Raw genomic sequence first — 14,081 nt, 5'->3', positions numbered from 1 at the left:
TAAGAACTACTTTTAACAGTCTCCATTATAGTAAAGAGTGTTTCTGAATTGAAGTCCCTGTTTGATCATAAATTTCCATTGACTTTGTTCTTTTGCTGTTGCCAGTTGCTATCACACAGGGAGGTGCAATCCAGCTGGCCAACAATGGCACGGATGGGGTGCAAGGACTCCAGACGCTAACGATGAGTAACACAGCGACGACCCAGAGTGGAGCAACCATTGTACAGTATGCCCAGAGTCCTGACGGACAGCAGATCTTTGTGCCGGGCAGCCAAGTGGTCGTACAAGGTGAGTCATTTTGAAGGGCTTCTCAAAAAAAAAACTGATTTCCTTTTTAACATTACGATTCTTGTGCAGTGCAGCAAGCTTCGCTATGGTCGCTTAACTTTGCTGTGGAACTAACAAAGTCCAACGAGTCAGATTATTGGGTCACTCACGCCACGTGTCACTCTGCTGAGATGTACACTGTCTGTACTGCTCTGAATCAATCAGTATGATCTACGAGTGAGTGACAAGAAATGCCCTGTGATGTTTAATAATGCCAGCATGTACCATTGCACGATGATGCCCAGCTGCGAGCAAGAACTTGATGTGTGAGATATTGTGGGTCTCATGTCTATGATTCTGTGGTGCAGCTTTTCGATGCACTGTTTCACCAAGGGTGTTTCAAATGTTGATTTGATTGTGTGACTGCTGATTTTTATCTTTTATGCATCCTGTTTTGTATATGCGAAATTTCAAGCCATTTTGACAAAGACAGGAGGGGAGTTAAATAATGTACCATAGATTCATAGAATCATACAGCACAGAAGGAGGCCATTCGGCCCATTGTTCCTGTACCAACTCTTTGAAAGAGCTATCCAATTAGTCCCACTCCCCTGCTCTTTCCCCATAGCCTTGCAAATTTCTCCCCTTTAAGAATATATCCTATTCCCTTTTGAAAGTTACTATTGAATCTGCTTCCACCGCCCTTTCAGGCTGTGCATTCCAGATCATAACTCGTTTAAGCATTTTGTTATGTATTTTTTGAATCATTCGTCGTAAATCGATGGCAAAACATCATGAATTGCTTGGCACTCTGTCACCTGCTGCTGAGAGTGGAGTGGTCAGTGCTCAGAACACTTCTACAGGTGCTGTCGGTTTGGTGCACCAGGAACAGGGCATTCTTGAGTGCAGAAGCTTATTAAGAAAAATCAGGATAGGAATGGGCCATTAAGGGATACACACGATAAACCCACAGGTAATTACAGCGAAATGGCAGAAATATTAAATAATTACTTAGTCTCCCTGGTAAATAGTGAGACAAACATGACTTTAGAAAAAGAGATCAAAAAAAATATAAAGACATTTAAGATAGAAAGGGGGGGAGATAATTGATAAACTAGCAAACCTAGAGAGGATAAAACCCCTGGTCCGGATGGATTTCATCAGTGCATATTAAAAGTTAGGGAAGAGATAGCAGAGGTACTATTACATATATATAAAAATTCACTAGAAAAGAATATGGGGATGGGGAAAGTGGAGTTGAGGTAGAAGATCAGCCATGATCTTATTGAATGGCGGAGCAAGCTCGAGGGGCCGAATGGCTGCCTCCTATTCCTATTTCTTATGTTCTTATTAAAAGGGAATAGTGCTAGAGGACTGGCGGACAGCTATGTGATTCCTATATTTAAAAAGGGAGATAGAACAAGTCCAGGGAACTATAGACCAATAAGTTTAACGTCGGTGGTAGGAAAGATAATGGAATCTTTACTCAAAGATGTAATAGAAAAACATCTAGAAACCGAAAATATAATAAAGAATAGTCAGCACGGATTTCAAAAGTGAAGGCTATGCTTGACCAACTTTACTGCATTCTTTGAAGAAGTAACAAAGAGTAGACAAGGATAATGCAGTAGATATAATATATTTGGATTTTCAAAAAGCCTTCACTAAGGTACCGCATAGGAGTCTCGTGACTAAGGTCAGAGCATGTGGAGTAGCAGAATAGATAGCAAGCTGGCTACAAAACAAAACAGATTAGGGGTTAAAGGTAGTTACGCAGATAGGCAGAAGGTGGGAAGTGGTGTTCCACAAGGAATGCTGCTGGGACCACTGTTGTTCACCATTTACATGAATGATTTGGACGCGGAAGTCGGAAGTACAATTTCAAAATTTGCTGACACCACCAAATTGCGGGGTATAGTTAATACTGAGGAGGACTGCAACAAAATACAGGACGACTTGCAGAACGGGCATGTAATTGGCATATGAATTTCAATACAGATAAGTATGAGGTGGTACATTTTGGTAGGAAGAATAAGGAGGCCACATACTCCTTGGAAAATAAGAGTAAATGGGGTAGAGGAGCAAAGGGATCTGGGGGTTACAGATACACAAATCACTAAGAGTAGCGATGCAGCTTAATCAGGCCATTTTTTAAAAAAAGCAAAGTGCTGGGGTTCATTTCTAGAGGGATAGAATTGAAAAGCAGGGAAGTTATGTTAAACTTGTATAGACCTTGGTAAGACCACACTTGGAGTATTGTGCACATTCTGATCTCCGTATTATAAAGAGGATATAGAGGCAATGAAGAAGGCGCAAAAAAGATTTACTCGGATGATATCAGAGAGGTTATACATATCAGGAAAGATTGAACAGGCTAGGACTCTTCTCTAGAAAAGAGAAGACTGAAGGGTGACCTGATAGAGATCTTTAAGATTATGAAAGGCTTTGATAGGGTAGACTTGGAGAAGATGTTTCCACTTGTGGGGGAGACCAGAACTAGAGGCCATAAATATAAGCTAGTCACTAATAAATCCAATAGGGAATTCAGGAGAAACTCCTTTACCCAGAGAGTAGTTAGAATGCAGAACACGCTACCACAAGGAGTAGTTGAGGCTACTAGCATAGATACATTTAAGGGGAAGCTAGATAAACACATGAGTGAGAAAGGAATAGAAGGATATGTTGATGGGGTTAAATGAAGGATGGGAGGAGGCTAGTGTGGAGCGTAAACACAGGCATAGACCTGTTGGGCTGAATGGCCTATTTCTGTGCTGTACATTCTAGGTAATTTTTCTCCCTCCCTGCTAGGTTCAGCAGTTCAAGGTCTATCTGAATAGAAAGCCAAAGTGCAAAGACTTGCAGAGCCTGCGATTGGAATTGGGATTCCAAAAAAAGCCCTACTAGGTTAAGAGATTTGCAGACATGCTGCCACCGTTTCCATTATGGCACAGATAAATGTTCAAAATGTGCGTTTTTCTTCCTTGACAAATGAGATTATTTAAAAACTGGTTTATGCAGAATGAGATTCTGCCATTAGATGTTGCTAGAGCACTTTTTTTTGAACGAAGCATGGTGGAACCAGCTAGTGGCAATAGAAAATATTGCAATCTGTCATCAGCGATCCCTGCATTTTGACATTTTCAACTCCACATTTGCATCCCTCTTACAAAATTGGAATTAACCATGGATCGTGAAGGCATGGCTGCAGTGGCTCTCAGGCTTTGTGAGTTATTTTTCTTAAAAGCTGACTGAAGGGATTCCAGCAAAGTGTTTTGGGACAGATGGGTATGTAGTTTGTAGGCAAAGACACGTTCAAGGAACTTCGAGATGAAAGGGCGATTAGAGATGAGGCGGTAGTTGGATAGGGTGATGGATCAAGGGTGGGCTTTTTTGAGGGGGATGGTGTGATGTTGGGGGTTTTGAAAAGGAGACGAATGGTGCCTCAGTAAAGAGAGAAATTTACAATGTCAGCAAGCCTGGGGAGGGGGTGCGAGGGGTGATTGAGGGGTCAACAGTTGAGTGGGGAGGGGATTGAGAAAGCAGGAGGTGGATCTCATGGAAGAGATGAGCTTGGATTGGGTGGGGGGAATTGGAGGTAACATGCAGCCTCCAGCAGGGGTGGCGATAGCTGTTGTATTTTTACCTGCTAGCCCAGGAACATTCAGGCTGTGGCTGAGATCAGTTAACTCAGCACAACGAAGATGGTAAGATTTCAAAAGGGAATTTATCCAGCCAGCATGATTGGCACCATAAAAATGGATTAGTTAGGCCTCAACCTGAAAACAATGGTGTTTAATTGGATTAATGTTGGATGCCACACAAGAGGATAATAGGAGATTCTAGGGTTCAGAACAAGGTTATAGCTCTTGCCTCAAGCGTAACACTCTATTTACACCACAAGCAAATCTGTTACAGACTCCATCGTGAAAAAGAAGTTGACTAAGATCAGACTCTCACTACCCGAGGAAATACAGATGAAAAACTCATATCCCATCACCCTAGCATACATATTTGCAGCTTTTTGATCAGGAATTTTAAAATGCAATTCAATATTTAAAATTGTGGCAATATTCCAAAAGAAAAATCTGCACCGATCCCACACTGTATGCATGGTATCAGTAAATGTCATTGAAAAGCTATAGAATACTGTTTGTGTATAAGATTACTATTTTCTGGTTACTTAAACTTGAGAAAGTTGGAACTTAAAGTATCCTGGTTAAATTATATTTTGTATGTTAGAAGTCTGCAGAATTCTGAAGTTGATTAAGGGAGTTCCTTAAGTAATTAATGCAGTCAGGGTTGTGCTGGCCAGTTCTCTAGTACTGATGCATTAGGACATTGACAGAGTTGACATTTATTTGTTTGTTTCTATTGTTCTGATGTACTCTTTCATTGTGATTTTCATTCAGGTGCTGCTGGAGATGTCCAGACTTATCAGATCCGTACCACTCCCAACTCCACTGCTGGCCAAGGAATGGTGATGGCATCATCCCCAGTCCTGCAGAACCAGCCCCAGAACGCTGAAGAAACCACCCGCAAACGAGAAATCCGCCTCATGAAAAACAGGTACTGTCCCTTTTCTCCGATCCTGGAAACCAATGGCTGCAATCCTCATGGAAAGATCACGAAAGTGGGTTACGGGAAACCCATGACAGGCTCTTCTGATGGGGTCAGTGGGTAAAGGTGCTAACTAGTGTAAATCCCAGCTTCTAATTCTGGACCATCACCTGCACGTTCCCCTCCAAGTCACACACCAGCCTGATTTGGCGATATATCACCATTCCTTCATCGTCGCTGGGTCAAAATCCTGGAACTCCCTTCCTAACAGCACTGTGGGAGAACCTTCACCACATGGACTGCAGCGGTTCAAGAAGGCGGCTCACCACCACCTTCTCAAGGGCAATTAGGAATGGGCAGTAAATGCTGGCCTTGCCAGCGATGCCCACATCCCAGTTGCTACAACTGATCTCAATAACCCTGCAATAGAGGGGAAAATCAACCAGAACTTCCGGTCCTCATCACTAGGCCATGAACCCGACCGACTATTTCAGTGTGTGTGCACCAGATGAGAACAGGATTGGGCTTGACTCTGGTGTCCACCTTGGCCAACACTTAATTGCATGTAGGACCACAGAAGCATAGAAGGAGGCCATTCGGCCCATCTTGTCTGTGCCAGCTCTTTGCTAAAGCAGTCCAAAGCTCCCTACAATGCAGTATGTTTATCTGCTCTTCTTAAAAAGATTTAATGATCTCTGACTCATCTACTCCCCGTGGCAAAGCATTCCATGTAACAATGCTATGTTTTAAAAAAAAAACTTCTCCTAACGTCTGTCAAAAGAAATAGGAGCACGAGTAGGCCATACGGCCCCTCGAGCCTGCTCTGCCATTCACTAAGATCATGGCTGATCTTCGACCTCATCTCCACTTTCCCGCCCGATCCCTATATCCCTTGATTCCCTTAGAGTCCAAAAATCTGTGTCAATCTCAGCCTTGAATATACTCAACGACTGAGCATCCACAGCCCTCTGGGGTAGAGAATTCCAAAGATTCACAACCCTCTGAGTGAAGAAATTTCTCCTCATCTCAGTCCTAAATGGCCGACCCCTTATCCTGAGACGAGGCCCTACTAGTTCTAGACTCTCCAGCCAGGGGAAACAGCCTCTCAGCATCTACCCTGTCAAGCCCCCTCAGAATCTTATGTTTTAATGAGATCACCTCTCATTCTTCTCCAGAGAGTATAGGCCCATTCTATTCAATCTCTCCTCATAGGACAACCCTGTCATCCCATGAATCAATCTAGTGAATCTTCTTTGCACAGCTTCTAAGGCAAGTATATCCTTCCTTAGGTAAAGAGACCAAAACTGTACACAGAACTCCAGGTGTGAACCTGGAGTACTGTAGTCACCAAAGCCCTGTACAATTGCAGCAAAACTTCCTTACTCTTGTACTCCAGCCCCCTTGCAATAAAGGCCAACATACCACTTGCCTTCCTAATTGCTTGCTGTATCTGCATGTTAACTTTCTGTGTTTTATGTACAAGCATATGCAAATCCCTCTGGTCAACATTTAATAGCTTCTCAACATTTAAAAAATATTCTGTTTTTCTATTCTTCCTTCCAAAGTGAATAACCTCACATTTCCCCAAATTATATTCCATCTGTCACCTTCTTACCCACTCACTTAACCTGTATAAACCCCTTTGCAGACTCTGTGTCCTCCTCACAGCTTACTTTCCCACCTAGCTTTGTATCGTCAGCAAACTTGGATACATTACACTCAGTCCCTTCACCTGAGTCATTAATATAGATTGTAAATAGATGAGGGCCTCAGCACAGATCCTTGTTTCCTACATTACAACAGTGACTACACTTCAAAAGTACTTCATTGGCTGTGAAGCACTTTGGGACGTCCTGAGGTCGTGAAAGGTGCTATATAAATGCAAACCTTTCTTTCTTCTTTATCACCACATTAATATTCAGATATTAGGGTTCTTTTCCCACATATGTTAAAAACATTTTTCCAATTCTTTCTCCTTAAAGTAAGTGAAACTCAGGGTGCTCCCAATGACTCAGTGCATAAATGCACCATGTTGTGTAGTACTCAAACCATGCAGATCAGGAAAGTGCTGGGCTTTGATTCCTTGTCCCTACAGAGTTTGCTGATTTCAGTGAGCCTGAAGGAGGAGGAAGAATAACGCAGTCCCCACTCCTGAGTGCTGACTGGTGAGACCCTCCCGGAGTATGCACATTTGTGGACGGCAAGTGGGAACAGAATCAGGCTCAGCTATGGATGAATAGCCAGTTGACAGCCTACACAGACAGATGCATAATGGTCACTCGAGGGTTGGCTACCAAGTGACCGTAAGCCAGCTTGATCCCTGCTTTAAGGTGGGTGGAGGGGGGGGTGGGGTGGGAAGCAGTGGAGAAGAGAGAAAATTTAAGAGGAAGATACTTGGAGGGCGATATCTACTTACTCTAATTCCTTCCTTCCCCCTTTCAGGGAAGCAGCACGGGAGTGTCGTCGGAAGAAGAAAGAGTACGTGAAGTGTCTGGAGAACCGGGTTGCTGTGCTGGAAAATCAAAACAAGACGCTCATTGAAGAGCTCAAGGCACTCAAGGACCTGTACTGCCATAAATCCGACTAGCACGCCACTGACATTCCAGCGAATGATTAACAGACTTGCCCCAAAAGACTATCGGCATGAGCTGGGCGACTCTGCTACCTTTTCTAATGATTTCTCTCCTACACGGGAAAAAAAAAGAAACTGCATGGATGCAGTTCCGGCAGCTGCACACCCATGCACCAGGGGATCATGCATCGGATCACAGGATCCAACCTGGTCAAATCTTTCTTGTTCCAAACTCAAGACAGCCTGGAACCTGGTTTGGACAATTGGTTTTTTTCACATGAACATTTTTGTATACGAACTAACTTATTGGTACAAAAAAACCCTTGTCTAGCGTGACCAGGGAAAATCACAAGCAAATATTTTAGTTTACCGCGGTGTCTTCCCGCATCCCCTCCCCCCCCCCCCCCGCCCTGTTCTTTTTTTCTTCTCCTTGTTCCTGAGCGCAGTGTTGTCGCAGTCATCCCATCGGGCGGAGTGGGAGCTCGCGTCTGCACCCGTGGCCTTGCCTTCATGGCACCTTCAGGCCCATACTGTTAGAAGGCGCACATTCGTGGGGCCACACGGATGGCCATGCTCTCCTCTTTGCACCAAGCCATTTGTAGGACACACCAGCTTGCAGCCCAGCAAAAAAAAAAATCAAACAAAAAACCACACCACACAATATTAGTAAGCGGGTCAGAGGGGTGGGCCCATATTGGGGCTGAAGACCCCTTTTATCCAGAGAGTCGTGGATATCGAGCGCCTTAACTGCTTTGCTAACTAATCACCTTTTTTTTTAAACTGAGCTTGAATTTTAGAAGTTTCGTCTCTTGTTGGTTTGCATTATGTATATATATATTTTTTTTTCCCTCTCTCTCTAAAAGGTGCTGTGATCCAGCCAGACTGTTCTGTCAGTCAAACTGAGCTGACTGAACTCATGCCCAAAAGAAAGTGAGGGCGGAAGGAATGTTAGTTTTGTATTTATCATTCGACAAAAACTATGTGGGGGATCGAACCTTAAAACCAATTAATGCTGTAAAACAGCACCCAGTGCGAAAAGGGTGTAAAGCGCTGTTTTTTTGGGGGGGGGCGGGGAGAATAATTGTTGTGAAACTGGTCACCTTGTTTGATGCCTTTGCACTGTATTAATAACACTTTACATTTTTATACTGTATATATATTTCTAAAAGAAGTGTGACTCTGCAAGCAAAAAGAAAACTAGAAAAGGCCAAGGGTTTGTGATGCAACCTCTTTACCGCTCTCGGTAGAGAGCAGTGCTGTCCCGTCAATCTGAGGTTCAGCACCTTGTCCCCACCCCGCAAAATAAACTAGCCCAGTGCAAATTTTAACAGAACAAAGGAACAATCTCCTTTTTTCATAGCTTTCTTTTTAAAGATGTTGTACAAAGAGGATAGCAAGACGTGTGATGCAAGACACACCATTGCATACAACGGTTCATTGTCGGGAGCAGGAATAACCTCCACCCCAAGCGATCATTCAGCTCGTTTAATGTCACGCTACAAGTTGTATGTAGTGTTGAGGATGTGCCAGTCAGGCACTTCTGTCATCCGTTGAGGAGCAGTCTTGACTGAGGACCTAAGTTAGCATAAACTTAGCACCGAGGAGTCAATCTCAAGGCAGCCAGGGTGTTGTTACAGTGTCAGCTAATCGCAGCCTAAGATACTTTTTGACATTTAAGACAGTCAAGCAACTCAAATGTAGAAAAATTCATCTGTTAAAGCAAAACGGAGGGGAAAACCGGGAGGGAGAAGAGAGAGTGAAAGGAAGAACTTGCATTTCTATAGTGCCTTTTACAACCTCAGGACGTCCCAAAGTGCTTCACAACCAATGAAGTACTTTTTTGAGTTGCAGTCACTGTTGTAATGTAGGAATCACGGCAGCCAATTTGCGCAAAGCAAGGTCCACAAACAGCAATGTGATAATGACCAGATAATCTATTTTTAGTGATGTTGGTTGAGGGTTAAATATTAGCCAGGATACCAGGGAGAACTCCCCTGCTCTTCTCCAGAAAGTGCCATGGGATCTTTTACATCCACCTGAGAGGGCAGACAGGGCCTTTGTTTAATGTCTCATACGAAAGACAGCACCTCCGACAGCACAGAACTCCCTCAGTATTGCACCTGGAGTGTCTGCTTAAATTATGTGCTCTGGAGTGGGACTTGAACCCACAACCTACTAATTCAGAGGCGAGAGTGCGACCACTGAGCCAAGGAAGAACATTGTTCTCTCTGGCCTTTCTTGTAAAACATCTGGTTTTGGGCAGTTCACGACAGAACCCCTGCCCAAGCTCGAGGTGCTGAATGGCCCACTCCCATTCCTATGTCCAGAGTTCCCTTTCGTGAAACAGGAGGTCAGTTAAGTTGAGTCTAGCAGAATTGTCACTGGTATTCTCAGTAAATAGGCTGAGTTCAACTGGGATCTCGGTCGCAATATCAATTCTCTGCTGCTAGCAGCCCAGTGAGGTCAGACCCTGGCTTGGATCAACAAGATGTGAAGGTGTTTGCTGACTCCTCTACAACCTGGATTAGAGGTTGTAGGGTTCCGTTGATAACACCTGCAGCAGGGGACGATATATGCAGTGTCCTTCCTTAAAATAATTGGTTATACGAGACAGACTGATATCCTCCTGCTGCTCACCTTTATAGACGGGTGCCCTGCCTACTTTCAAAAGAAAATAATGTTTAGTTCCACAACTGCACAAATTAGAGACTTTTATGATCCATGAGAACCAAACACACTGAATGTAGTACTGACATGACCTGCTTAAACCTACAGTTGGTTGGGGAGATTTGTTACTGCTTGTTAGATATTTGCGGTTGTAGCTATGCTGTCATTTGCGCATAGATGTTAAATGGTTTTGGGGTGAGCATCAATAGAAAAAGTGGCAGTATGATTCAGAAGACTACCACATGTACTAAAGATTCGGGGACCCATCAAGGACGCCCTTCAAAAATGCAACCAATGCAGTAGAACTCAGGTCTAAGCCTCCATTCGTATGACAGTAAACAAACTGGCAATTAAAAGCTCCATTCTGCAGCAGAAACTTCCATAATCTATCAGCACAAGTACATTTAGACAAGCCTGTTCTGATAATTGGAGAGGGGGGAGAAAGGGAGGGGTGGTGTTAGAAAACATCCTCACACGTGGAAATGTACTGAACTCTGAGTGTGATCAAGTCAGTAATGATCGTATGCCCTGAATAATGTTTTTTATTCAGATCCTACTTTTTAATGACTCCATTCATTCCCTCCTTTCAAAAAAGGGATCTAGTTTGCAATTTTGCCACAATTTTCAAGTACTTTCACCCAGTAAAGATTTACTATCAATATTGCACTCTTGTTTGGAAAATGTCCTGGGGTGAAACGACTGGATTATCTCAGGATGTTAGTAATTTATTTATAGTGGGAGGAAGGGCTGTAGGCTTAATTATCTGGCGGTTAGCTTTCTACCAAACATGTGCTTGGGTGGTTAGGTAATTCCTGAGTTGCTTAAAATTGCCTGCTGCTGGAACACACACCGTTGCCTGCAATACAGTGTATTATTAATTGAGCAGTAGCAACATTACATGCTGGCATAGCATACCAGGGAATTGCAGACAGGCCGGCCAAGGGTTCAGGTTAAAACCACAGATCTCGAGTCCGCCTGGTAACCAAAACAGCGCACGTACACGCATGCACTTATTCAGCAGTATCTTCAGCAAGTTGAAAAAATTCTTTGCTGAAGAAGCTGATGGCAATTTTCTGTGTGCTTTTTCTTTTAAATAACAACTTACATTTATATAGCGCCTTTCATGACCGCAGGGTGTCCAAAAGCGCTTAACAGCCAATGAAGAACTTTTGAAATGTCACTGTTGTAAGTTAGGGAAATGCGACAGACAATTTGCGCACAGCAAGGTCCCTCAAAATAGTAATGTGATAATGACCAGATTATCTGTTTTAATGATGTTGGTTGAGGGGTAAATATTGGCCAGGACACGGGAGAGCTCCCCTGCTCTTGTTCAAAATAGTGCCATGGCATATTTTACATCTACCTAAGAGGGGAGACGGGGCCTCGGTTTAACGTCTCATCTGAAAGATGGCACCTCCGACAGTGCAGCACTCCCTCAGTACTGCACTGAAGTGTCAGCCTGGATTATGTACTCAAGTTTCTGGAGTGGGACTTAAACCCACAACCTTCTAACTCAGGGGCGAGAGGGCTACCTACTGAGTCACGACTGATATGTTTTAGAGTGCTTTACTGTGGGGGGGGGGGGGGGGGGGAGCAGGAGACAGGAAGGATTATGGGGAAGTTAGGGAGGGGGAGTCAGGTTCACAGTTGAAGAGTTAGGTTTTTAAGAAGCTCTTTCACGGGCTTGGAACAGTGCAAAGTAAACCCATAGCCTGCCGGACAAGGGAGTCCTTAATCATGTCACGGAAGCCAATGCACAGGTATAGGCAGGAATAAAATTAGCCCAACTTTGTATTTTTATACAATTTTCTTTTCCAATCAATCACTGGTGTAAAATGTTAAACTTGCATTTTTTTGAATTCAGTGCTGTGGGGTTTACATTTTAGAATCCCATGCTTATTTCAAGGAGCAGCTGTCATGGACTCTCACTAGTCCCGCAGAGCCACTATTCTACAACGAATCATACAAAAGACGCATCTCGGACAGTGCAGCACTCCCTCAGTACTGCACTGGAGTGTGAGCTTAGGTTTTGTGCTCACATCTCTGGAATGGGACTTGACCTTCAACCTTCAAAAAAAGTCAGGATTACCATTAGATTCTGGGAATGAATATCTATTGTTAACTTTTTAAGGGAGTCCAGGATTATTTCCGCACCAAAATAAAAACTGCAACGTGTTGTCAGATCCTGTAAACTCACGACATCCTGTCAGGGTTCATGGTGCTTGTCTATGTTTGATTTATCGATAATGAGCATTTAATGGCACCAATGTCCTTGTGGAGAGGGTTAATAACGCATTGGGGGAGAATTTAAACGAATGGAGCTGGATTTGGGAAAAGTGTAGAATTGAGCAGAAGGCTTGGCTAAAATAAATAGTGAGGAAATATCAAGAGAAAGGGAAAGGAAGAGGCTTTGAAGTAGTGAGAAATAAAAATATTGTTGGAAAAGGACAAGGATGATCAAGGAATTAAATGAGAAAACCAGGAAAAAGAATAAGGGTCACTGTTCCTAAATATCAGGATTGAGTTGTGTGTATGTGAATGCACAAAACAGCCATAAGAAATTTGGGGAGTTAACAGCATTGATAACTATGGAGGGATATGATGTAGCAGCTATGATGCAGATCGCAAAAGAACCAGAGGGGAGATGAGAAATGTTTTTACTCAATGAGTTGTTATGATCTGGAATGCACTGCCTGAAAAGGTGGTGGAAGCAGATTCAAATGTAACTTTCAAAAGGGAATTGGATAAATATTTGAAGGGGAGAAATTTGCAGGGCTAAGGGGGAAAGAGCAGGGGAATGGGACTAATTGGATAGCTCTTTCAAAGAGCTGGCACAGACACGATGGGCCAAATGGCCTCCTTCTGTGCTGTATGATTCTGTGAAGAACTGTTTGCAAAGGAAGTGTTTTTGAAAAGCAAATAAAAAGGCCTACTTTGGTGCTCAAAGCAGTTGACCTTTTGAAAATATTTCCACTGCTTCTGACTTCACAACAGCTGTTCTACCACGGCGACCCGAGTGAGACTGCCCGTCTCTTGTGGAATTTACAGTTGGTTTAGCTCAGCTGGAGATCTCATTTCAGGACTGTTTATAATCTGATTCTGGATTCCAATGCCCAGAAAGCTTTACAGTTCCCTTTTAAATGGGAGACTTCCCAAGAACGAACGTTGTTTCATTTCCTTTCTTCCCCCATTTAAAAAAGAATGCAAAGTATTGTTTATGTTTTAAAAAATATTGCTTATGTTTAAAACCGAACTTTTGAGGGGAGATGTTTGAGGTCCTCGCCCGCGATTGTCCGATAATGACCAGCACAGACAAGGACTCTGAGAACCTGCCCTTTAGTCTCCATTTTAACAAATCAGAAATGGCAAAATGACCAGAGGGGAAGATGAGCATTATTTTTACTCAGCGAGTTGCAATGCACTGACTGAAAGGGTGGTAGATGCAGATTCAATAGTAACTTTCAAAAATGAATTGATTATATACTTGAAAATGAAAAATTTGCAGGACTGTGGGGAAAGAGCAGGGGAGTGGGACTAATTGGATTGCTCTTTCAAAGAGCCGGCACAGGCACGATGGGCTGAATGGCCTCCTTCTGTGCCCTATGATTCTGTTGTCTGTGAGTTTGTCATCTTGTCGATGGTTTTATCATTCACACTTACAGCTGGTGTTAAAACCAAACGTGGTAGTTACTGGAACAAATTTCACATTTGAAGTTCATGATTTGTGTTGAGGGTGGTGAGTGACGAATCAGTCGTTTCCAGGGCGTTCTCTCACTATTCAGTAGAAGTGAGTGTTTGAAAAATCCTGGAGTGGGTATCCCACTTGCCTGACCTGTTGGCCCAGCGAGATGGAGAGAGAATCAAAAGAAGGGGTAAAGTTAAAACAAATCCTGATTCATTTTCTTAGTTTATAAGGCAGTTTTTTTTCCCCCTCTGATTTTTCTCTCCTTTCCCCTGTTGGAGGATCACTCATAGAAAATCATACAGCACAGAAGGAGGCCATTTGGCCCATCGTGCC

General features: G+C 43.3%; 2 protein-coding genes across 5 annotated transcripts in view; one reads left to right on the top strand and one right to left on the bottom strand.

Annotated features, from left to right (window-relative positions):
- Nucleotides 1-8,733, top strand: part of creb1b (cAMP responsive element binding protein 1b) — a 63,651-nt gene extending 54,918 nt beyond the window's left edge. For all 4 annotated transcript variants that reach the window (XM_067988082.1, XM_067988083.1, XM_067988085.1 and 1 more), the window contains 3 exons: nucleotides 106-288; nucleotides 4,677-4,833; nucleotides 7,267-8,733. In XM_067988082.1, the coding sequence (XP_067844183.1) occupies nucleotides 106-288; nucleotides 4,677-4,833; nucleotides 7,267-7,411 (485 nt within the window). In that variant the 3' untranslated portion in view covers nucleotides 7,412-8,733. The remainder of the gene's footprint in view (nucleotides 1-105; nucleotides 289-4,676; nucleotides 4,834-7,266) is intronic.
- The window catches only part of mettl21a (methyltransferase 21A, HSPA lysine), a 61,451-nt gene that overhangs the window by 22,054 nt on the left and 25,316 nt on the right, over nucleotides 1-14,081 (bottom strand). The gene's annotated exons all lie outside the window — the stretch shown is intronic.

The sequence above is a fragment of the Heptranchias perlo genome, chromosome 7, assembly GCF_035084215.1.
Source record: "Heptranchias perlo isolate sHepPer1 chromosome 7, sHepPer1.hap1, whole genome shotgun sequence".
NCBI classification, from domain to species: domain Eukaryota; kingdom Metazoa; phylum Chordata; class Chondrichthyes; order Hexanchiformes; family Hexanchidae; genus Heptranchias; species Heptranchias perlo.
This window is presented reverse-complemented; position numbering and strand designations above follow the sequence as displayed.